We start from the raw sequence: 23,202 nt of genomic DNA, 5'->3' as shown, positions 1-23,202 counted from the left end.
TTCTCCGAGAACTGGGCGATGCCACACGTAGAGTCATGGCCCTGCAAGGAAGGAACATTACCTTCAGCCCATGAGAGTCAGGGTAGAATCACCCAGCCTGCAGGCTCTTGTCTCCACTCCGCTCCCACTCACATACAATCTCATGCCCTCTGAGACACAAGCACTGCAAACTTAGGAGAGTTCACAGGTGGCAAGGTAACATGGCAGTTAAAAGTTTGGGTTTGAAATCCCAGCACTGCTATTTTCTAGCCGTGTAGCATTGGTTAAGTAAAGTGTCCAATGTCACGCACCCAGATGCCCATAGGCTCAGTGGTGAATGCATGTGCAAACACACATACATGCACACATGTGCACATAAACCCCAGAGCTCACCATGCAGTCAAAGGGGTCCTTGAGGGTTATGGGGACCCCATAAAGAGGACCTCTCTCACTCTTCTTGAGCTTCTTCAGCTCCTGCAGTTGCTCCTCACATTCCTCCAGGAAATCCGTCAGGCAGGTCACCTCCTGGTACACCTGCAGTGCCTGAGCACATGGAGGTGGACCAGATGAGGGGCCCCGGGTGAGGGCAGGGCTGGGGCAGTGCACTCAGTCCCTCTAGCCCTTTACGCCACCCTAACTCACAGCAGCATAGAAGGGACAGATGACTGTGCATTGCCTCCCACCCTCAGCTGGGTGCAGAAGCATGGAGTTACACCTGCCCCCAACTCCTCTCCTCTAAGTAGAAAAATGGTAGGCAGCAACACCCTACCAAGCCAGAGTCCCAGGTTTGGGTCCTGCTCTTTGACCGCCACCTTCTCCAAGTAGCTACAAAGGACGCTCTCTAGACTCAGCTCTTCATTCCGAAGCTTTTGGGCTAATATCACCAGGGTCAGCTCCAAGATGGGCCCAGGATCTAGGCCTGGCTCCTACAGAGATGGGGTGGGACAGGCAGATATCAGAGACTCACCACTTGACATCACACAGCACACATTTCATTGGACATACAGTTGCACACACGTCCATGTACTCAGTTCCTGTGCCCATTCTGAGTGTTAAAAAACATTTCCTGTCTTGTCTGTAGGTTGGTATGAAAGTCCTCAGGGGCACAGATATTCTACCTGTCTCTGCCTCCCCAGTGTGCAGCTCAGGGCCTGGCACAGAGGCAGGCCTGCCCCTTTGTATTGCTATTCAGAGGGGGCACCACTGGAGTGACAGTGGCCCTAGAAACATCTTGGGACTCAACGGTTACGGAAAATGAGGTTCAACTCTGTGTGGTTTGCCTTCAGGGGACACCCCAGGGATCCCACTGAATCCTCCTATCCAGTCCTCCCACCCTTGCTAATCTGACTTGGGGGCAGGGTGAGAGTCCAGCATGGACGGCAGGAGAGCTGGGGTCCAGCCCTAACTAGCTAGGTAACCAAGAGAGACTCTTCCCCTCCCATGGCCTGGGCCTCCTCAGGCATGGAAGGCCTAGAACTTCCCTCAGAATCATGAGTCAACCTTGCCAGGTAACTATGGACAACCTCCTCAATCACTCTGAGCCAGTCTTTCAGGGTATGAGGGCAAAACTGACAGGAGAAGGTGGGACATGAAAAGGACAACATTTTCTTTCCTCTGTCTCCTCAGTCCTGGTGAAGACCCTGGTCTCATCAAACTGGACTCTGTGTTGGGTGGAAACCAGCATAGGTGGGCCTTCTTGATCCTGAGGAGGAGTGGTAGAAAACAAAAGGATTTCCCTGGGAGATTAGGGGCTCCCTAACTCCATTTTCTCTTCGTACATTCACTCTGCAAACCACCTCAGTCTGGCTTCTGCCCTCCCCGCTCCCCTGAGTTCCTACTCTCTGAGATCTCTAAGGATTCTTGGTTAAATCTCTTGGATTCTTCTCAGTCCTCATCTTACTCTCCTTTTCAGCAGTACCTAACTCTCAGAAACTCTCTCCTGAAAACTCTGTATACCCCGTCTTAGTTATCTAGTGCTGCTATAACAGAAATACCACAAGTGGATGACTTTAACAAAGAGAAATTTATTCTCTTACAGTTTAGGGGGCTAGGAGCTTCTCAGCTCAGGGACCCCGAGTCCAAAAGACGTGCTCTGCTCCCAGATCTTCTTTCTTGTTGTATGAAGTCCCCCTCTCTCTGCTTGCTTCTCTTTTCCTTTTATCTCTTATAAGATAAAAGGTGATGCAGACCACATCTTAGGGAAACTCCCCCTTGCACAAGATCAGGGCTTTGACCTGAGTGAGGATGTTGCATCCCACCCTAATCTGCTTTAACATAGCAATGATTGTGAAGATGGCGCAGGACCAGGCAATGTTTCATTCTGTTGTACATACGGTCACTATGAGTCAGAACTGACTGAACAGCACCTAAAAACAACAAAAATCTTACCTCATTAACCACAGGCAGAGATTAGGATTTATAACACATAGGAAAATTACATCAGATCATGAAATGGAGGACAGCCACACAATACTGGGTTTCATGGCATAGCAAAGTTGACATACATTTTTGGGGGACACAATTCAATCCATAACATTTCACACTTTAGCCCCCCAAAATTCATGTCCTTGTCACATGTAAAACACATTCACCTCATCATATCTTAGCAAAAGTCTTAAATCAACTCCAAGTCCAAATTCCCTCCTGGGTCAAAATTCCTCTTCATCTGTGAAATCTAGAATACAAGTTATCTGCTTCCAAAGTACAGTGATGGAACAGGCACAAGGTAGACATTTCCATTACTAATGGGAGAAATTGGAGGGAAAGACGGGGTAGCAGGCACCAAGCAAGTCAGCAGAACACATTACGTTAGCTCTCAAGACTTGAAAATAACCCTCTGTTCTCTGAGACCATTTAGGCAATGGCCCTGCGCTTCAGACTCTGGGTGTTGGCCACAGTCTCTGGATTCTGGGTGCAGGCCCCTTGGCCCTGGGCTTCAGCTCTGCCTTCCAGGGCTGCTGGGATGGCAACTCTGCTCTCGTAGTTCATCTGAGTCACAACCCTACCCCCTTGGCACTGGCAGGCCCCATTCTTCTGCCCCTTGGGCAGGGCAACCCTGACCCCTCAGCCTGGGGCATGAGATCTGGCCTCATCCCACTGGCACTCGTGAAAGGCCCCACACTCTGGAATCAAGTTGGTGAAGATCTGACACTTTGAAACCTAGGAGGCTGTGGCCCCACCCTTTGAAACCCCAGAGGTTATGGCCCTAATCTTTGAGACTGAGGCAACTCTGCTTCCTGTGTTCTTGTAGTTTCAGCTTCTGCTTCCTGGTCCCTTGGACTCTAGGCCCCTCAGGCTCTTGGGCTAGCCCAGTGTCTGCCCTGCTGAGGCAAGTGTTCCAAAACTCTTCAGCTCTGCCAATAAGTGCCCAGAGGTACCCCATTCCACCAGTAAGCCTAGGCACAAAGTGCTCAGCTCTATCACTCCATAGGTAGGCAAGCCTAGCTCTACCAATAAGTGCCCTGAGGCACCCCACTCTCAGTACCAAATTCTGTCTTAGTTGTCTAGTGTTGCTATAACAGAAATATCACATGTGGATGACTTTAACAAAGAGAAATTTATTCTCTCACAGTTTAGGAAGCTAGAAGTCCAAAATCGGGGTGCCACCTCTAGGGGAAAGCTTTCTCTCTCTGTCAGCTCTGGAGAAAGGCCCTTGTCATCAATCTTCCCCTGGTCTAGGAGATTCTCAGCACAGGGACCCCAGGTCCAAAGGACATGTTCCACTCTCAGATCTTCTTTTTTGGTCCCCCTCTCTCTGCTTGCTTCTCTCTCCTTTTCTCTCTTATAAGATAAAAGGTCACACCCCTGGAAAACTCTCTTTATATCAGATCAGGGCTGTGACAGGAGTAAGGTGTTACATTCCACCCTAATTCTCTTTAACACAACCTAATCTTGCCTCATTAACCACAGGCGGAGATTAAGATTTATAACACATAGAAAAATTATGTCAGATCACAAAATGGAGGACAACCACACAATACTGGGAATCATAGTTTAGCCAAGTCAACACACATTTTAAGTGGACACGGTTCAATCCATAACAATCCCTGACACTCCTGGCTTCCTTCTGCCCTCGGGTAACTCCTTCTCAAGTCTCATCTGTCCACTGTTGTGGTTCCTTGGGACATGATCTCAGCTCTCCTCTCCCCTTATCTGCCCACCCACCCTGAGTGACTTCGGCAGCCAGATATATCCTCAGGGCTCCCAGATCATCCTGTTTCTCTTACCCAGGCCTCTCTCCTGAGCTCAAAACCATTTACCCATCCACATAGACACAAGTCTTGTTCTTCTTGAAATTCCCAATTGATGACACTCATGTCAACAAAACGAGAAACCTTAAAATCATCCTAGACCCCTCCCTCGGATCTAAGTTCTGATAGTAATCATAATAGATCATACATTAGATGTATTACAACCTTAATATGTGCCAGACCCCATTCCAAGCATTTTACATATAATAACTCATGTTACTCTTTACAACAACCCTATGAGGTAAAAAAAAAAAAAAAAAAAATTATCATATTATTTCCCCCATTTTACAATAGAAGAAAACACTGAGACACAGAGAGGAATTTGTCTAGTGACGCTGCTAGTAAGTGGCAACACCTGGCTTCAGTAACACGTACTCCCTATTATGGATTGAATTGTATTCCTCCAAAATATGTTAGAACCCTAACCCCTATACATGGTGTGGAAGGGGCCCTGGTGGAGCAGTGGTTGAGCGTTTGGCTGCTAACCAAAAGGTCAGCAGCTCGAATCGACCAGCCACTCCTTGGAAACCCTATGGGGCAGTTCTACTCTGTTCTATAAGCTATGAGTTGGAATCAACTCTTTGTCAATGGAAAAAAGGAGCCCTGGTGCCACAGTCCTTAAGCACTCAGCTGGTAACCAAAATGTCAGTGGTTCGAACTCACCAGCTGCTCCAGGAGAGAAAGATGCAGCAGTCTGCTTCCGCAGAAATGCACAGCCTTGGAAACCCAATGGGGCAGGTCTACTCTGTCCTATAGGGTCTCTATGAGTTGGAATCACCTTGAGGGCAGTGTTATTTTTGTTTGTTTGTTTGTTTTAACATAAATACCTGTGGATGTAATTCCATTTGGAAACAGGGTTTTCTTTGTTATGTTAATGAGGCCATATCAGTGTAGGGTGAGTCTTAAACCTAACCTCTTTTGAGATATAAAAATAGCAGATTCAGGCACAGAAAGAAGCAAGCACAAACAGGGAAAGATAGATGCCACGTGGAGTTCACCAAAGAATTGAGGAACAGAGCTAAAAGAGACAGAGATTTTCTCCCAGTGACAACAGAGAGCATTTCCCTAGAGCTGGTGCCCTGAATTCAGGCTTCTAACCTCCTAAATTGTGAGAAAATAAATCTCTGTTTGTTAAAGCCACTCACTTGTGGTATGAGTCGGAATTAACTTGACGGCACTGGGTTTTTGTGGTATTTCTATTATAGCAGCACTAGCTAAGACACTGGCTTTGGGTGGCTCTGCTTCCTTAATATCTCCCACATCTGACTCCTCAGCTTACTGCCTCCCCAGAACTTTCTCTGTCTCTCAGCTGTCTCAATGGCCTCCTTACTGGCCTCCCTGCCCCTAGTCTCTATACATCTTCACTTCAGCTTCTTCACTGTAGCCAGGGTGATCCTTCTAAGATCATATAAAACCCAAATCTGATCATTGATCTCAATTGCCCTCAGAATAAAATTGCAAGACCATTCTCCTTGGTTTGGTTTACAGGCTTTCACATATAACATGTTCATGTATAGACAGAGCACATATATTCACATTTATTGGGTATTTACCGTGTGGCAAGGAACTCTGCCAAGTATATTACTTGCACTATTTCATTAAACCCTTGGATAGGTGCTATTATTATTTCCATTTCACCAATGAAGTCAACTGAGGTTAACTTCCTCGTCCAAGGTCACAAAGATGGTAGAGCCTGGGTTTAAACCCAAGTTTAACTTATACCTTAAGAGTTCCTGGGTGGTGCAAATAGTTAATGCGCTCACTGCTAACCGAAAGGTTGGAGATTGGAGTCCACCTGGAGGTACCCGGAAAGAAAAGCCTGGCAATCTACTTCAGAAAAAGCAGCCATTGAAAACCCTACGGAGCACAGTTCTACTCTGACACATGTGGGTCACCATGAGTCAGAATCAACTCGATGCCAACTGTTTTTTTTTTTTTTTTTCTTTCTCTCTCTCTCTTTTTTAATCTATATCTTAACCACTGCCCTCTTGGGGAAGGGAGCTTTTTTGATGAAGCACTTCTTGGGTGCCAGGCACCATTCCAAGCTCTTTGCCTGCGTGTGTCCCACTGGGCCTGCCTCACCAGCCTCCTCTTTCTCTGGCCCCATCACTGCTGCCCTAGCCACACTGACCAATGCTTCTATTTGCTATACTTTCTCACCATCTGCTGCCCAGCCTGCAGGCCACAAGGGCTTTCAGGAGGGCCCAGACATGGACCCCCTTGGGCAGAGCTAGCATTCAGCTTGGAGCCACCTCTACGGCTGCACCAATGGGTAAAATACTGAAATACTTCTGAGCAACTGATCTCCCATCACCCCTGCTGCCCTAGCCCCTCCTGAAACACCACCCTCTCCCCAAAGTCCAACAAGTAAATGCCCAGCCCAGCAGGGAGTCTCAGAGACTGTCCCCTCACACACCCAGCCCGTGTTCCTTCCACACCCTGTTCTCCCCAACCCTAAAGAGCCCCAGTAGGCACTGCCAGTGACCACTTACCCGTCCACAGGCTCCTGTGGCTGCTGCATGCCAGCCCCTGTTCCTACTTATCTACCCAGCCAGAGTAAATCCCAGCAGCAGAGATGACACCCCTGGTGACAACTCTGTGGGCAAATGCTAGGGTTCCTGTAACTGGCCCCTGTAGCTAGGGCTCCCCTACAGTGTCCTCGTATGGCCACTTGTGAGAATGGCCATGGGGGATTTTGGCTCCCAGGGAGCTGGGCAGGGGGGAGTGGCAACAGCAGATCAGGGGGTGGGAATGGATGCCATTAAAGGTGTCTACTGAGATTGCCCCTTGGCCAGCCTCGTGGATACTCCAGTGACAGAAGGATGATGGCTTTCAAGGATCCAACAAGGTCCCTTTACTACCCTTTTGAGTGTCACTTCCATCTAACAGAACAAATTCATTGTAACTCACCAAATGCCCACTCATCATGGACAACAACATTAGCTTTATCAATCCAATGAGAATGATCATCTTATACAGTGATACACTATACTTGCAGTGTGCCTGGCACCACCATAAACATTTATTAACTTACTTGAGTACTGTAATTATAATCAACAGCCCATTGTAGAAATAAAGAAGTGAAGGCACAGAGAAGTTATTTAAAACCTAAGTGTCAGAGCCAGGATTCACACCCAGGCAGCTCAGCCACAGGGGCCACACCTTAACCTGCCATGTTACCCAACTTCTCCCATGATTTAACCTGACATTCTAATGATAATTTTTATGACTTAGCTGACGACAGAGATGCTTGTCTATATAAAATCTCAGACAGTAATAGACCTAGAGAATTTTTAGTGTAATTGCTATTGGTTCAGCAGAAGCTGAAAAGGGACTCAGCCCAAGAAAAATATCATTAACATTAAGAGGAAACTTGTATTTAATGAGACTGCAAGTAGCCTAATGACTCTTAATTTACTGAGAGAGCTTTGAAAGACAGGGACATCCTTCCAAAGATGATAGCCATATCAAAAGATTCCCACAAGTTCTAAAAATCAACAAATTATTTGGAAATTATTAGAATAATTTGGTGAAAGAATTGCACTTAAACTTACATCACTTTTAAGTAGTATTAGCATTTAGTTTAGTTTAGAACAAATCACCCACTCTTGCCAGGTCCCACAGCCCCAAGGACATCTAGTCTTCTCCGTACTCAGATGATGCTGCTTTTCATCATGGTTTGAGAATCAAAGAAAATAGATTTAAAATTTTTTAATAAATAGATTTTATTACTTTTAATATTTCCAAAGTGGTTCTTAAATATTTTTAAAATCTGCAACCTGAGGTGACCAGAGCTTCCTGGTCAGCAGCCTCCAGCCATGAGCAGCTTCTCCATTGACTCCATGGGCCCTGCCAGTATTATCTTCTATATTCTTAGGAACACTGCCAGATCTCAGTCTTGTCTCTCTCAGTCCTGCCTTTCTCGTTCCTTTCTCCTTCTGGAGAGCTCCTACACATCCTGCAAGGTCTGGCTCAAATACCTACCTCCTCTGGGAAGGCTTCCCCACACCCCTCCTTCCCAGACAGAACAAATCACCCTCTCCTGCAGCTCCATGGGCATCTGGCCTTCCCACACTCAGCTGAGCTGCCTCCCATCATGGTTTGCACAGCTCTTTTTCCACCACACCACACCCAGATTGAGAGCATCTTTTAAGGTAAGTCTGGGTCAGATGTTAGGTTCATCTTTATTTCCCCAGGGTCCAGCACAAGACAAGACACAGTGAAGCCCTCTGAAATTTTGTTAAACTGACTTGGATTTGTTCAACTGACCTCTGCAAAGGTTTAACCTGTGTCTCAGCCTTCTACCTCCCCTGGGAACACCGAGGCCTTGAGGGTGTTTCTGGAAGAGGAGTGGCCTGACCCGGAAGATGCCAGCCCAGACCTGTATAGCTTTGTCAGGAAGGGAAGAAGATGCAAAGAGATAAGAAGCCTGCAGCCATGGGGGTAGGCTGGAGACCCATGGGCAACCTCACCCCATGCCTCTTACACTCCTTCACCCAACCAGACACACATACTTCTACCAGATACCCAGCGGGATAGCCACATACCCCAGAAGACATCCACACATATACCATATTAGATACCTGACACACACAGAACCAGATGCCTTTACACATTAGACATACATACATGCAAGGACACACTCCAACCAACCATTCAGACACAAACCAGCCACACTCATCTGGATGTTTATACTCCAGCCAGTAACACAACATATACACTCCCAGCCAGAAACCAGCCATGTGCACACACTCCACAGGCACATAACCAAACATAACCAACACACGGCCAGACACACACCCAACCAGAGCCCAATAAAACACCAGCAGGAGGCACACACAAGCAGGCCCCCGTGTTTGCAGTAAAGGAAGCTAAACCCACTGCTGCACACAGATGGGGCTTCAACACCACACAAGAATTCTTTCCATCATGCTAATTTGCCACAACAACCCCATTAGCCCAGACTTCCTCCTCATCAACCAGGGAGGGGCAGCTGCTCTCTGAGGGCAGATTGATTTATCCAACTAATTAGCCCCAATTAATATTAATACACATTCTCAGCGACTGCAGCAGCTCGGGCAGAGAAGCCGCCCATTGGGGCCATCAATCACCGTCCAAGGGACGACAGAGGACACTCAGGAACTCCAGAGCACGGGGACAGCCCCTCAGGCGTATTCCCACCCTCACCCCCAGGGTTCCATCATGCCCACCCCCTTCCAGGGGCTCTCAGAGGGAGTCCGCCACCAACAACCAAAGCTGAGGACCCTTAGAAACTGTGAGCCCACCCCTCCTCGGCTAGTTGGGAAGCCCACAGGTCAGAGAGGAGCTGTCGTATCCTCCATGCCCCAAGGCAAACCCCAGGCCCACCCCAGGCCCAATCTCCATGCCCCTCCTTCCTGAGCTTCTCTCTGCCATCCCAGGCAATCTTTGCTGCCCACCCATGGCTCTGACACTTCTGCTTATCCCAGCCCAGGCCACTGTCTCAATGCCTCAACCTGCCAAAGCCCCCCTTTAAGACACACAGCTTCACAGGAGGACCTTGTCTCCAGTGACCCCCATGCCTTGCACCTATCAGATGCTCAGCAGACACTCACAGTGCTGAATAGGATGGGGGATGGAAAGGCCGTTGCAGAGACCATGGTTCCTGTCTCGGTGGGGCTTGAGGGTGGTCAAGGACTGAAAGATAGGCCTGGCCTCCTGCCTCCATCAGTTTATCTCAGCGAACACCCTATGTGAGCACTCTTCATGTTACCGAGCCATGTGCTGGGTAGAGAGAACAGAGACAAAACACAACGTCCCTGACCTCAAAAGCTCAAAGGTAGTTAGGGAAGAAACAGACAGTGACACAGAGAGACAGGTGTGGGGAAAGCTGGGGGTAGGGGACTGCCCACCAGGCTCCCTTGTCTTCTTCTGAAGGGGGTTGGAGCAATGGGAGGGCTCCTGTCCTAAAGTGAGGCCCCCCTATGGGGATTGAGGGCCAAGGACCCCTGGGGCTAGAGGCCTCAGGAGCTGATGCCAGTTCACCTTCTGCCGGAGACGCTGTGCCAGGGCCTCCATCTTTTGCAGGGCCATCTCCCTACACTTCTGTGCCCTGAGGATCTTGCTTCTCGCTGGAGGATGCTGCCTGAAGAACAGGGTAGCCCCTAGCAGGGCAGCCCCCAGCAGGACCAGGAGCAGTAGCACCAGGGAGCAGGGCAAGCAGGACAGCCAGGCCATCACGGGCATCGTGCAGTCTGTGTGGAAGATCAGCTCCTTCCTCAAGAGCACTGCCTGCTTGTTTGTCAGGGCCCCCACCCACACCTGGGGCCCTGAAGAGGTGGGAGCCATGGCCCTGGGTGTGGCAGAGCTCGACCCCCTCCCAGCTAGGTGTTACCCCTACCTGTACTTGCTGGAGACAAAGGCCCCTAACCCAAAGGCTGTACGGTGAGAGAGGCTTTGGGAGAGATGAGCCTGAAGAAGTGTGCAGGCCTGAGGCCAGGAAGGTGACGGAGGCTCTGGCCATACCTCCTTCACATCCCACCCCTCAGAGCCTCCCCCAGAACCCTCGTCTGACTCTCAAGAGTTCCGGACGGGGTTGCTCCGATACTTCAGGATAATTGCCAACCCTCTTAACATGGCTCCAAGGCCCTTTGTTCCACATAAGCAGGTGGGTTGAACAGGCCATGTTTACCCAGAGTTTCAGTTCTGATGGGATATTTGGGAACCAGAAGTGGACGTCTGGGGGAGTAGGCAGGGTTCTTGTGTTCCATCCCTCATCAGGATTCAGAAGGCATCTGCCCCAGGAGAGATGACCTCAGGAAACAAGGACTGAGGCTGGCAGCCAAAAGCACTCACCCTGTCCCTGCCCTGCCATCCCAGGTGGACTTTCAGTCCCCTGACTCCCAAAGCAAGGCCCACTCCTGATTCTGGGATTCCAGCCCCCTTCCAGACTCATCTCCCATTTTCTCATCAGACTAGAAGCTCCTGCAGGCAGACTACGGCTTATTCGTCTGAGTTTCTGAATTGAACTGAGGCCGAGAGAGGGGACCCCCAAACTCGGCTGGGAGGGCAGTGGAGTCTGTGGGGTGGGGCTGGGAGTGGAGAGGGGTAAGGAGACTTCCTGGGGGAGGGACAAGAAAGATACGGGAAGATTTGAAGCTGTAGAGCTGGGGAAATTTGATTTGGGAACATTTCCACTCTCCTTAGGATGTTTTTGTTCAGTCTTCCGTTTCAAAGAGGGGCAAAGAACAGTTAACCATAACTGAGGCTGCCAGTTACTGTGACCTAGAGACTGGTGACTCCCATTCTCAAGACTAGGAAGTCGGGACAAGCAGCAGATTTGAGTGGGGAAGGTGATGAGTTTGTGACTGAGAATATTGAGACTGCAGGGGCAGACGTGGAGTCGGTAGTTTGATCCATTGGTCACAACCTAAAGGGTAACCCTGAGGTCGTCTGTCCTCTAATGTTCTTACTCTCATCTCCAAGGGGCCTCTGGACTTAGCCCTTCTCTGCAGCAAATTTTCCATGGCTTTCTACCTCTGCTCTGACCATTCCCACCCCACCCCACCCTCACTGAACCCTGACTCATGTCCTGAGCTCTCCCAGGTCACTCCAGCAAGCATCCCCCACCCACAGCACCCTAAATCCTGCTGCATCACCTTTTCTCAAGTTGCACGCCTTCATTAATTGCCACATCACCCCACTTTATCTGTACATCACACTCACCATTAATGTAAATTATCTTATTTCCTGCCTCCCTCCCTAATAAATAAGTTTCATAAAAGGACCTTGTCTGCCTTTTTCAAAGTGTCTGGCATATGGTAAGTGTTCAGTACATATCTCTTGATGAAGGATTGAGCTCATCCATTCCTACCTTGACTTATCCCCTATGTCTCTGTGCTGGCTCTTTCCTAGCAGAATTTAACGTGTTTATGTCTCTCCCGTCTTAAAAAGAAAAAACAAAGATTCTCAGAAATTTACTTCTGCCATAGTTAGGACTCCTTCCCCTCAGTCAAGTTTCTTGAGTTACCTATGCTTGCTTATTCGTTTGTCACTCACTCCCCAATCCAGTCCAGTCTGGTTTATGCCCCGATCACTCCAATGGTGCCCTCACAGCTAAATCAGCAGCATTTGAAGCTATCGATCCCACCCTTCTTGAAACATATTCCTTCTTCAACTTTTGTGACATCACAGTTCTCTGCTTAAAAGTCGCTTTCTCCAGGAAACATTCCCTGACACACTCACATGCACACATATTCAAGGCTGGATCAGGTCAGGCTTGCTTTACTCTCCCAGTAAACTCTCACGCAGTGTTTCTCTTTATTGTATTTCTAACAAGTGCTTTTACGTAATTATGCATTTGATGTCTATCTTTACTAGTAGAATAAAAGCTCCATTTAGGCAGGGACTATTTCTGATTGGTTACCCAAGGATGTATGCCATGGTGGCGCAGTGGTCAAGAGCTATGGCTGCTAACCAAAAGGTCAGCAGTTCGAATCCACCAGTTGCTCCTTGGAAAGCCTATGGAGCAGTTCTACTCTGTCCTATAATGTCGTTATGAGTAGGAATTGACTCGAAGGCAACAGGTTTTTGTTTTTAATGGGTGGGTGTATAGGTGACCCGATGGATGGCCAGATGGGTGACTAGATGGGCGGGTGGATGGGTGGCTAGATGTGGAAAGAACTGACTAGAAATTCCCTGTTGGGAGCAAGAAGAAGAAATAACCAGGAGGAATCAAAATGGGTTCACTAATAACAAGTCAGCTATTCAACTCAGCAAGCTTTTACTGGATACCCACTGAGTGCCAGTCACTGTGCTGGGTGCTGGGCATACCAAGGCAAATCATACATGGCACCTAACCTAGGTGGCCCAGGGTGACCACTCCAAATCTATGTGTAGGAAATTTGGTAAAGCCCAGCTAAGGCTTATTGGCCAGAGGAATGTGAGCTAAAGACAGATCTGTTTGGAAGGCTCATGACTGAGGACGTGACTATCTCTTAAAGGTATAGCAGACCAGGTTACCCTGGCAAGCAGTGTGAAGTGACACACCCCAGGACTATTTTCTTGGCCCTGATTTGCTCAGTAGATTTATTGGTGACTTGGGTGAAGGTGGAGAGATCCACTACTCGTACTTAAAGACATACAAGCTGGAAGGCACAGCAGAAACAGTGGACAGCAGAGTCAGGATCTCAAAGGCTCTCAACAGACTGGAGCCCTGGGATGACAATAAAAGATGGTGTCTAACAGAGACAAATGGCAGGTCCCTGGCTGTGTGCCCTAAATTCCAACATCACAAGTCCTAGGATGATAAAGGGAGGGTGAACAGGGACATAAGAGACATCTTCTGTAAACATACATCAGCTGAGGAGCACAAATACATGGATGTTTCTTTTGTCTACAATGTGTTTGTGGTCACCTAGCTACCATAAAACCTGATATCCAGAAGGTATTTAATGCACATGGGCTTCAGGTCTTCTCTGTATCACTTACTGATTGGCCTTGAATAAGTCATCGATCCTCTCTGAACTTGTTTTCCCATCTGCAAAATAGTAGTAATGATGCGCACTTTTCAAATGAGATAGTGGATTATCGACTCCACGGCCTAAGAGAGATTGGGTGTTATAATCAAGGTACCATCCCTGCATTCATGCAATGCCGCAACATGCAGAAGGATAAGCAGGCCCTTTCAACACAGCTGATAGTTTTAAGAAAAGGACATGACTCTCACTTTGGATGAGTAGAAGGTCTTTAGAGACACAAGGGTGGCACTCGACACAGCAAGCACAGTGAGCAAAGGGCATGGAGGTAGGAGGTGTGCACAGAGTCCAGAGAACTGTCCACAGGCCAAACGGCCAGGATATGGGCACTCAGGAAGGGGAGGAGAGATCAGAGCGGTCAGAAGCAGAGCCAAGGCAAACAGAGCCTTGTGATTTTAAGCATGATCAGATTTGCTTTAAAAAGTTCATCCAGCTGCCACATGAAAGATAATTAGAGAAAGCCAGTTTATGACAGGTGACCCAGTGAGAGGGAGAAAGGCCATGAGAACAGGTAGTAGTCATGTTACTTAGAGGGTCTTCAGGATAGTGGATTGGGGGTTAGAAAGGGAAGAGGAAGCTGACTTCCACTATCACTCTTTTGTGCCTTGGCATCATGGGACACCAGAAAGAGCTTACCCAGGCTCTGACAAAGACTGATCTAGGTTTCAATTCCCCCACTTTGAGCCATGGAACCCTGGGCAAGGTATGTAACCTTTCTGGGTCTGTTACTTCATCTGTAAAATGGGGACAGAAATATTCACAATGGGTTAATAGGAGGATTACATGGCATGACTATAAAGTGTCCAGAAGGTAGATGGCTCATAATAGGTGCTCTGTAAATACAAATTTAACAAGTCACCTCATCACTTCATGAATTAACTATTTAGGGGACTTCACTAGGCATCTGCCTCCTCCCTTTATTTATGCAATGAATAGTCCTCCAGACTTCAAGTTCCAAGCGGACAGGAACCAAGCAAGTTCCATTCATCACAGCACCCAACACAGTTGGTGAGCTCTAGTAGGTGCTCACTTAACTTATTGAGCTGCTGCGAAGTATCATTCTACAGGCCAAGAGTACAGTGATGAGCAAGCGAAGTGACTGTCAGGAAGCTTATGTTTAGTGGAGGAGACAGAAAAAATATTCAAACAGCGATAATGCTGTAAGTACAAAGGGTGACATGTTAAAAAGTGACGAGAAGCTATTTTACAAGCAGGTGATCAGGGAAGGTGACATTGGAGCTGAGTGTTTTAAGCAGAAGAGACAGCTAGTACAAAAGCTCTGAATCAGGTATCAGCTTGAGATGATCAAGAAACCAAAAGATGCTGTGTGGCTAAAACACAGGGACTGAGAGGAATAGACACCCAAGATGAGGCTGGGTAGGTGGGCCAGAACGTCATCACACAGAGCCTTGGGAGACAAAGAGGAGATTGGGTTTTACTCTAAGCAGGCAGGATGGGAAGCCACTGGAAGGTCTTAAGCAGAGAATTAACTCAATCTGACTGAACACTTCCAAGAATCACTCTGGCTACTGTACAGAGAACAGACTGGAGAACTGGCAAGGAGGGAAATAGGGAGACCAGTTAGGAAGTTAATGCAATGTCCAGATGAGAGAGGTCCTGCCTCAGTGATCACCTCTCCTCACCCCTTGGCAGCATGTGGTCCCCTTGTCCGTCCACTCTCGCAGCCTGATCACCTGGGAGCAGATGTTTGTGTCCGTATCCACCTCCTCTACAGCCCAGGAGCCGCTCAAGGATGGGAACAGGCCTGTTCAGGTCTACCTCCAGCACCGCTCAGCACAGGACTGGCTGTGGGCAATTGCAACATCTACTTGACAGCATCTGTCTGTTCCAATCCAGGTGTCTGTGTGGGCTGTGTCACTGAGTCATCCCTGATGTATAGGACCTCATATTAGCACTGAGATTTGCCCCACAGAGACAGGGATGACACTGGTGGAGAGTGTAGGCACTGCTGGCAACAGCCCGGAAGCCTGGGGAAGGCAACCTGGAGAGGAAAGCCACTCCGGAGGAGCAGGGAAATCAGGGTGGAGAAAGAAGCCTTAAGAAGGCAGCTTGTCCTAAAAAAGAAAGGCCAGGTGGGGGTCTGGGGCCTGCCCTGCCCAGAGGGTCCAGGCTCAAGGCCTTCTATGTCTTCTACACAAGCAGGGGAGTTGGGCCAGGGCTGGGGCCAGGGAGAGATGAGGGAGCACTGCTAGGGCGCCCAGGAAGCCATCAGCATGTCACACGCTAGCCACCCTTCCACCCACCAGGCAAGTTAGTCCAGTAAAACGTGAATTGGTAGACTGGGCAGGGGTGAGACTCTGAGCTGAGACAGCTCACCTTCACCCCCACTGTCAATTCCCTCTCCCACCTCTGGGCCACCACCCTAGCTCAGGCCTCAGGCCTACTCCCCAGGTTAGGGATCATGGTACAGCCTCCTTATCCTTCTCCAGGCTCTGCCCCTCCAGTCTACTCTCCTCACTGCACTGGCGCGATCCTCCAGGAATTCCCCACTGCCCTTGGGACTGAATTTAAGCTCCCGACCCAACCTCCAAAGTTCATCTTGACACCCCCCACCCACCCCCCCCCCCCCGCCCCACCGCTCACCTACATTGCTGCTGCTTTTCCTGCATTCACTCAATATACCTCCCTTCTACTGGACGCACCCTGGCCTTTGCGCATGTTGTTCCCTCTCCCTGGGATGCCCCTGCCTCCTATCTCGGCCTCTGGAAACCTTGTGGACTGGTCATGCTCCTTCAGGAGGCCTTCCATGAGCAATCCAGCTCCTGGCCATCCCTGAGAGCACTCTCTGCCAGATGGGATTGTCTTATGCTCACTCTCCCAGGCCTGTGGGCTCCTCTCCCCAGCAGCACCAGCTCAGAGCTAGCTCTCCAGATGCCCTGCTGCCCTGTGCCTGGCTCTGTGCTGGCCACTAAGGACAAAGATGGAGCAATGGGGTCCCTGCCACTGAGGACAGCCAGTGTGCTAGCAGAGGCAGACCCACCCACAGGCACCCACCACCCAGGCAGGCTAGGGAGGAAACGGCCCACATACTGCCGGGGCTAAGAGGAAAGAGAGATTCTTCCACAGGAAAAATTCTGGAAGAAGGCTCCAGGAGAAGGAAGGCTTCCTGAAAGAAAGCTGGGCCTTGAAGAATTTAATGGTAGAGAAACAGAAGGGCTTCTTGGCAGAGGAAAGGAGCAAAGGAAGGAAGAAGAGAAAGGGCAGTGTCCAGCGAAGTAGGGCTTAATCTAAGCAGGAGAGGAGGCATAGTGGTGAGATGTTGGGGGCTGCAACGCCCACTCTGAGAAGGCTCTGTCCCTCCTGTGACTGATGGGCACCAGGAAGGTTTTGAAGCAACAGATTGACACGGCTGGAACTGAGCTTTGAAGATTAAGCCAGCCATATTCTCAGTAGATTCCAACCTGTGTGCCCAACAATGATGCCCAGAAAGTATAGACTAGGAACTTTCGTGATTGTTAGTGTGCCTTTGCCCATGTCAAACCCATTGGCCGCCACATGGGGGAGTCAGGGCAGAGAGAGGGGACCAGAGGTGGGAACAACGTTCAGGCTCTGGGGGCCTGGGTTTCTTCCAGGGGCTTGGGGTGCAGGGGAACATGGAAGCCTCTGCCCCATGCTGGACATGTCCTCTCAGGGTAATGGCAGCTGTGCCAACTAGTTTGGGCCTCAGATTGAATAGGTCTCAGGTCCTCTGGTGCCACCAGGCAAATAGGCGAACTACAGTCAAGACAGCCGCTTCTGACAGGGCATCAGCCGTTCCACCTCCCGCATGAACCGCAGACACAGCTCCTCCTGCCAGGGCAGAGCCACACACTGCACGGCCACAGGCAGCCCCACGCTCTTCTTCATGGCCTGCAGGAGACACAGGCATCAGGATGGGGGAGTGAGGCAGGACCCCACCCCAGGCCCAGGAAGTGCTCCAGCTGGACAGGAGGAGCAGCAGAGCAGCATTGGGCCAGTCTTGGGGGCTGACGTTCAGCAGGGCTGGTGAAACTGTAAGTGCTGACGTAGTTTCTCCCACAGTAGCTACGGCTAGAGTAGGGGATAGTAGGGCTGAGGGCCCAGGCCAGGTCTCTTGGCCTCACCTTCTGAAGCATCCAGTCCCAGATATCCCCAAAGTATCCCCTGTAATGTTCCATCTGGGCCTCGTCCTTGGCGGTCACTGTGGTGACAGGTACCACCCCCGCAGGGAAATCCAGGCAGTTGTAGAGCATAGTATAGCTCACGGCCCCTGGAAAACATCACAAGTGGCTGGAGCAGGCCGTGTGGCCTTTGGTGCTGACTGTCCTCTCTGGGCCTCAGTCTTCTGCCCTGTGAAATGGCATCTTGCCTCCACAGACAGAAACAGGCTCTCTCCCAGGGCTGAGATTTGAGTGGCAAAGCCCAGGAATCCAGATTTCAAGGCAGGGCTGGACAGCCTGCTGATGCTTGCCCTGCACCTTTGTCGGTTCTGTTTCCCCACCTGAAATATTGTTCCTATTTACTTCAAACGCCACCTCCCAAAACCACAGACTCTGAAACTCAAGCTCCTCACAAACTTCCCTGACTAGGGACACCAGCCCCCACTGGAACAGCACTGATGACAGGGAACTCCTTCCCTCATAGGACATCCCATCTCTCTAGCCAGCCAGACTGTAATACTCAAAGAGTGAGTACTCCCTTGGCCTGGGGCTTTCCTTCTTCTACTTTCCAGCACCACCCCCACCACGCCCCTGGCACAGGGCTGGACTCACAGAAGAGAAGGGACAGGTGGGGTGCCAGACACATGGGTGGAGCAGCAGCCCTTACCTGTGGCCTTGCCCGGAGCATTCAAGTCCAGAGCAGGGCTCAGCATGGGGGTCAGCAGCACGTCCAGGTCCAGCGCTCTCCACTGAGCAATCACAGTGTTGCGGTACACCTAGGGAGGACACCAGCATACCAGGCAGCAGCACTCAGAGCCAGCCCACCACATGGGCTCTCCTTTGCAGGGACAGTGGCTGGGCAAGAGAAACTGTTGGTGGGTGCCTTGTCCAACTCCACCCCCACCCCCCACTCTAGTCTAAGGGCTCTGGCCTCACCTCAATCTCGTGCTGCAGTTCCCAGAGCTTTCCAGCTGACCTGGGCAGAGGGAGTGAGGTCACCAGCCATGCGGGTCACAGCCATAGTGATTAGCAACACCAGACACCCTACTCTTAACACCTTCTAAATCTCACTCCTCCAATGACCCTTTCTAGACCTATGGGAGCTCTGGGAGAGAAGCAGAGGAGGCAGAAGTTCAAATCCCTGCTGTCCAGTTGAGAAAATAATGTCACAAGAAGAAATTAATGAGGGTCGCTCAGTGATTCCACAGCAGAGCCAGGACTAGGCCGGCCTGATTCCAGAGCTCTCTAAGGTCCTGAGTATCTAGGGGTCAGAGAAGGAACGTCACTGCAAGATGCCAGGGCCTGAAAATGGGGTGGATCATGCCCTGCTTTTCCAGCTCCAGCCACGAAGGGGCAGGTGGGCCTGGTGCAGCTCAGTTGAGTTCAAATCTCTAAGAACAATATGTCTCACAAGTTTCCCAGTATCCGGCACCCCCTCCCCAGCCCAACTTCTTCCTGGTCCTTTCCACCCATGCCCCAGCCAGGCCAGTATTCCCCTCTCCACCCCCTGCCATATAGGGTCCTCTCTCGCATCCCCTCATCTCCCTCAGGCCCTTGCTCTCCAGCCAGACCTGGGCCCCGCAGGTTGTCCCTGCTAAGACAGAACTTCAAGGTCCCACCTGAAGGCCACAGAGGTTGCAACCCTGCCTGGGTTGCTTCCAACCTCAGAAACTACTTCCCTCCAGCCTTTTCCTGTTAGAAACTACTTGGACCCAGGCCAGGGGTAGGCATCTGGGCATAGGAAGTATTCTTACCGAGGCTTCATGCTGTCAAGAAAAGCTGCCAACCTTGGGAGCTACAGAAGGGGAGACTCAGAGTCAATGATTCTGCTTTGGGCCAAGTCCTGACAACAGTCTCTCCAGTCCAAGCATCCATTCCTCCTCCCTCTGTCTTGCCCCCCAGGTCCCAAGCTGGCACCCCTTTCCACAAACAGGGTGGCTGAAGACTGCAGGGAAGGGGGAGAAGGAGAGGTGTCTGGGGTGGGGGCTAGATAGACAAGGAAGCTATGCCTGCCCCAAACAAGAGAGGATGAGGGGAGGGGGAAGAGCCAGTGGCCATGGGGTATCCTACGCTAGAAGGCTCCCAGAGGCCCCTCCCACTCCACCCACCCCACCCACCCCAGTCCCTCCTACTCCTTGTGTCCTCACCAGCGGCTTCAGCAGGAAGGCCAACAGTCCTTTAAGCCACCTCGGCAGCTTCAGAATTGAGATCAGGTCCCCTAAGCAGGGGTCCACGAAGTCACCTTTGCTGGGAGACAAAGAGCCCAGTCCAGGGCATTCCTACCCCAGGCATCCCTCCTGGTTTACCACCGCCCACCACATTCCCCCTGTTCTCTACTTGGTGACCCTGTCCACCTCCCTCCTCACCTGACTCCAGTAAGCACTGTTCTCCAACCCATTTATTTGCCTTCTGTCAAGCATGTAATTTGTTTCTGCTGACCCACTGGGTGCCTGGGCTCTACCCCACACCCACTGGAGCACCCCAAAGCAGGGCTCTATGTCTCCCTCCCCTGAAAATCCAGCTCAGAGCAATAAGAACTGAGGGTGGCATCTCCCCGATCAGGACTTGATACTGAGGGCACCCCCTCTTGATAATGATGCCAACCTGGAAACACAAGTGTGGTGGTCCAGGGAGGGCCACCCATGAATCTTGTCTTTGAGGCTGTCTTTGGCTCTAGGTCTTGGAGAATAATTCTGGGGTCTCATTTCCAGGGCCAGAGTGAGAGGGTAGCCCTTTCTGCTGAAGCCGAGACCATCCTTAGCTGGAGGGAGGAGGGGGAACACTACTGGCTGGGCCCTTGACTAAGCAGGGTGCAGGGCCAAGCTTCCCCACAGGTGAGGTAAAGGACCTAGGCTGATGGTCTGAGGGGCACCAGTCACAATGGCCCATACCAGTCACCAAGAGGCACCTTCACAGGCCTGTCATCACTACCCCTGTCAGCCCTTAAGGATTGAAAACAGCCAAGAGGAGCCATCTTCTCTAAACTTGAGCTCTGCAAAATCCCTGTTATGGACTGAATTGTGTTCCCCAAAAATGTATGTCAGCTTGGCTAGGCCATGGTTCCCAGTATTGTGTGGCTGTCCTCATTTCGTGATCTGATATAATTATAAAAAATTATAATTATACTGTGTTGTAAATCCTAATCTCCATGATGTTAACGAGGCTGGATTAGAGGCAGGTATGTTAATAAGGCAAGATACAAGCTACAGAATTAGGTTGTTTCTTGAGTCAATCTCTTTTGGGATATAAAAAAGAGAAGGAAGCAGAGAGGAGAGGAACCTCATACCACCAAGAAAGAAGCACTGGGAGCGGAGTGTGTCCTTTGGACCTGGTGTCCCTGCACTGATAAGCTCCTAGGGAAGACTGATGACAAGGACCTTCCCCCATAACTGACAGAGAGAGAAAGCCTTCCCCCGGAGGTGGGACCCTGAGTTCAGACTTCTAGCCTCCTAGACTGTGACAGAATAAATTTCTGTTTGTTAAGGCCATCCACTTGTGGTATTTCTGTTATAGCAGTACTAGATAACTGATACAGAATTTAGTACCAGGAGAGTGGGGTACTGCTCTTACAGATACCTAAAATGTGGAAGCGGTTTTGAAACTGTGAATGGGTAAAGGCTGGAAGAATTTTAAGGTACCTAATAGGAAATGGTAATAGGAAAAGCCTAGATTGCCTTTAAGAGACTGTTGGTGGAATTATGGACATCAAAGACAATTCTCATGAGGGCTTAGAAGAAAGTAAGGAAAGCTGTAACACCTGAGATGGCGCAGATGGTGACAAGCAGCAGCAGAGAAACAGCAACAGCAGAACTAGGAGACTGGTGCAAGACAGCGTGGGGGCAGACCCATGGAGCAAGAGGGCTTAGTGCTTTGGGGCAGAAGGCTTCCCGGTGGAGTGCGGTGCCTCCGGGCACTTACTGGTGGAGCTAGGCTTGCCAACCCATGGAGCGAGAGAGCTGTGTGCCTTCCAGCCAAGGTTTACTAGCAGAGTGGGTGCCTCCAGGCACTTATCAGTGGAGCTAAAGAGCTTTGTAATACTTGCCTGAGCAGGGCAGCTGCTGGGCTGGCCCAAAAGGCTCATGGGCCCAAGGGGCTGAGAGGTCAAGGAACCCGAAGTGGAAGCTGAAGAGACAAGAAGCACAGGAAGCAGAGCTGCCTCTGTCTCAAAGGGTATGGCCATGACCCATAGAGTCTCAAATGGCAGAACCACAGCCTGCTTGGTCTTAAAGTATAGGGCCATGGCCTCCTAGGTTTCAAAGAGTCAGATCTTCACCAACTTGGTTCCAGAGTATGGGGCTGCCTTTCACAAGTGCCAGTGGCATGAGGTCAGATCCACTGCCCAAAGCTGAGGGGGCAGTGCTGCCATACCCAAGGGGCAGAAGAACAGGACTGCTGGGGCCGAGGGGATAGGGCTGTCACTCAGATAGACTAGGAGAGTGGCCCACCCAAAGCCAAGGGAGCAGAGTTGCTGACGCAGTGGGCCTGGAAGGCAGAGCTGAAGCCCAGGGCTGAGGGGCCTCCACCCAGAACCCAAAGAGTATGGCCAACAGCCATAGTCTGGAGGGCAGGACCATCGCCTAAATGGCTTCAGAGAACAGATTTTTTTGAGCCTTGAGAGCTAATGTAATGTGTTCTACTGACTTGCTTGGTGTCTGTTACCCCTTCTTTCCCTCCAATTTCTCCCATTAATAATGGAAATGTCTACCTCGTGCCTGTTCCACCATTGTATTTTGGAAGCAGATAACTTGTACTCTAGATTTCACAGATGAAGAAAAATTTTAGCCTAGGTTGGAATTTGCATTTAGAGTTGATTTAAGACTTTTAGGATGATATGATAGGGTGAATGTATTTTACATGAATTTTGTGAGGTCAAAGGGCAGTATATTATGGATTGAATTGTGTCCCCCAAAAACGTGTGTCAACCTGGCTAGGCCATGATTCCCAGTATTGTGTGGTTATCCTCCATTTTATGATCTGATGTAATTATACTGTGTTGTAAATCCTAATCTCCATGATGTTAATGAGGCAGGATTAGAGGCATTATGTTAATGAGGTAAAACACAATCTACAGGATTAGGTTGTATCTTGAGTTAATCTCTTTTGGGATATAAAAGAGACAAGTGAGCAGAGAGGAGGGGAACCTCATATCACCAAGAACAAAGTGCCAGAAGCAGAGCCCATCCTTTGGACCCAGGGTCCCTGCACTGAGAAGCTCCTAGACCAGGGGAAGATTTATGACAAGGACCCAGAGCCAACAGAGAGAGAAAGCCTTCCCCAGGAGGTGGCACCCTGAATTCAGACTTCTACCTTCCTAGACTG

The 23,202-nt window shown here is 50.0% G+C and overlaps 1 protein-coding gene across 3 annotated transcripts in view; it reads right to left on the bottom strand.

Annotated features, from left to right (window-relative positions):
* Nucleotides 1–16,353: 16,353 nt before the first annotated feature.
* Nucleotides 16,354–23,202, bottom strand: part of FAAH (fatty acid amide hydrolase) — a 28,666-nt gene continuing 21,817 nt past the window's right edge. For all 3 annotated transcript variants that reach the window (XM_064281910.1, XM_064281912.1, XM_064281911.1), the window contains 6 exons: nt 20,031–20,130; nt 19,638–19,678; nt 18,820–18,859; nt 18,551–18,659; nt 17,848–17,993; nt 16,354–17,614 (listed from right to left, as the gene is read on the bottom strand). In XM_064281910.1, coding sequence (XP_064137980.1) covers nt 17,486–17,614; nt 17,848–17,993; nt 18,551–18,659; nt 18,820–18,859; nt 19,638–19,678; nt 20,031–20,130 — 565 coding nt within the window. In that variant the 3' untranslated portion in view covers nt 16,354–17,485. The remainder of the gene's footprint in view (nt 17,615–17,847; nt 17,994–18,550; nt 18,660–18,819; nt 18,860–19,637; nt 19,679–20,030; nt 20,131–23,202) is intronic.

The sequence above is a fragment of the Loxodonta africana genome, chromosome 3 (assembly GCF_030014295.1).
Source record: "Loxodonta africana isolate mLoxAfr1 chromosome 3, mLoxAfr1.hap2, whole genome shotgun sequence".
NCBI classification, from domain to species: Eukaryota; Metazoa; Chordata; class Mammalia; order Proboscidea; family Elephantidae; genus Loxodonta; species Loxodonta africana.
This window is presented reverse-complemented; position numbering and strand designations above follow the sequence as displayed.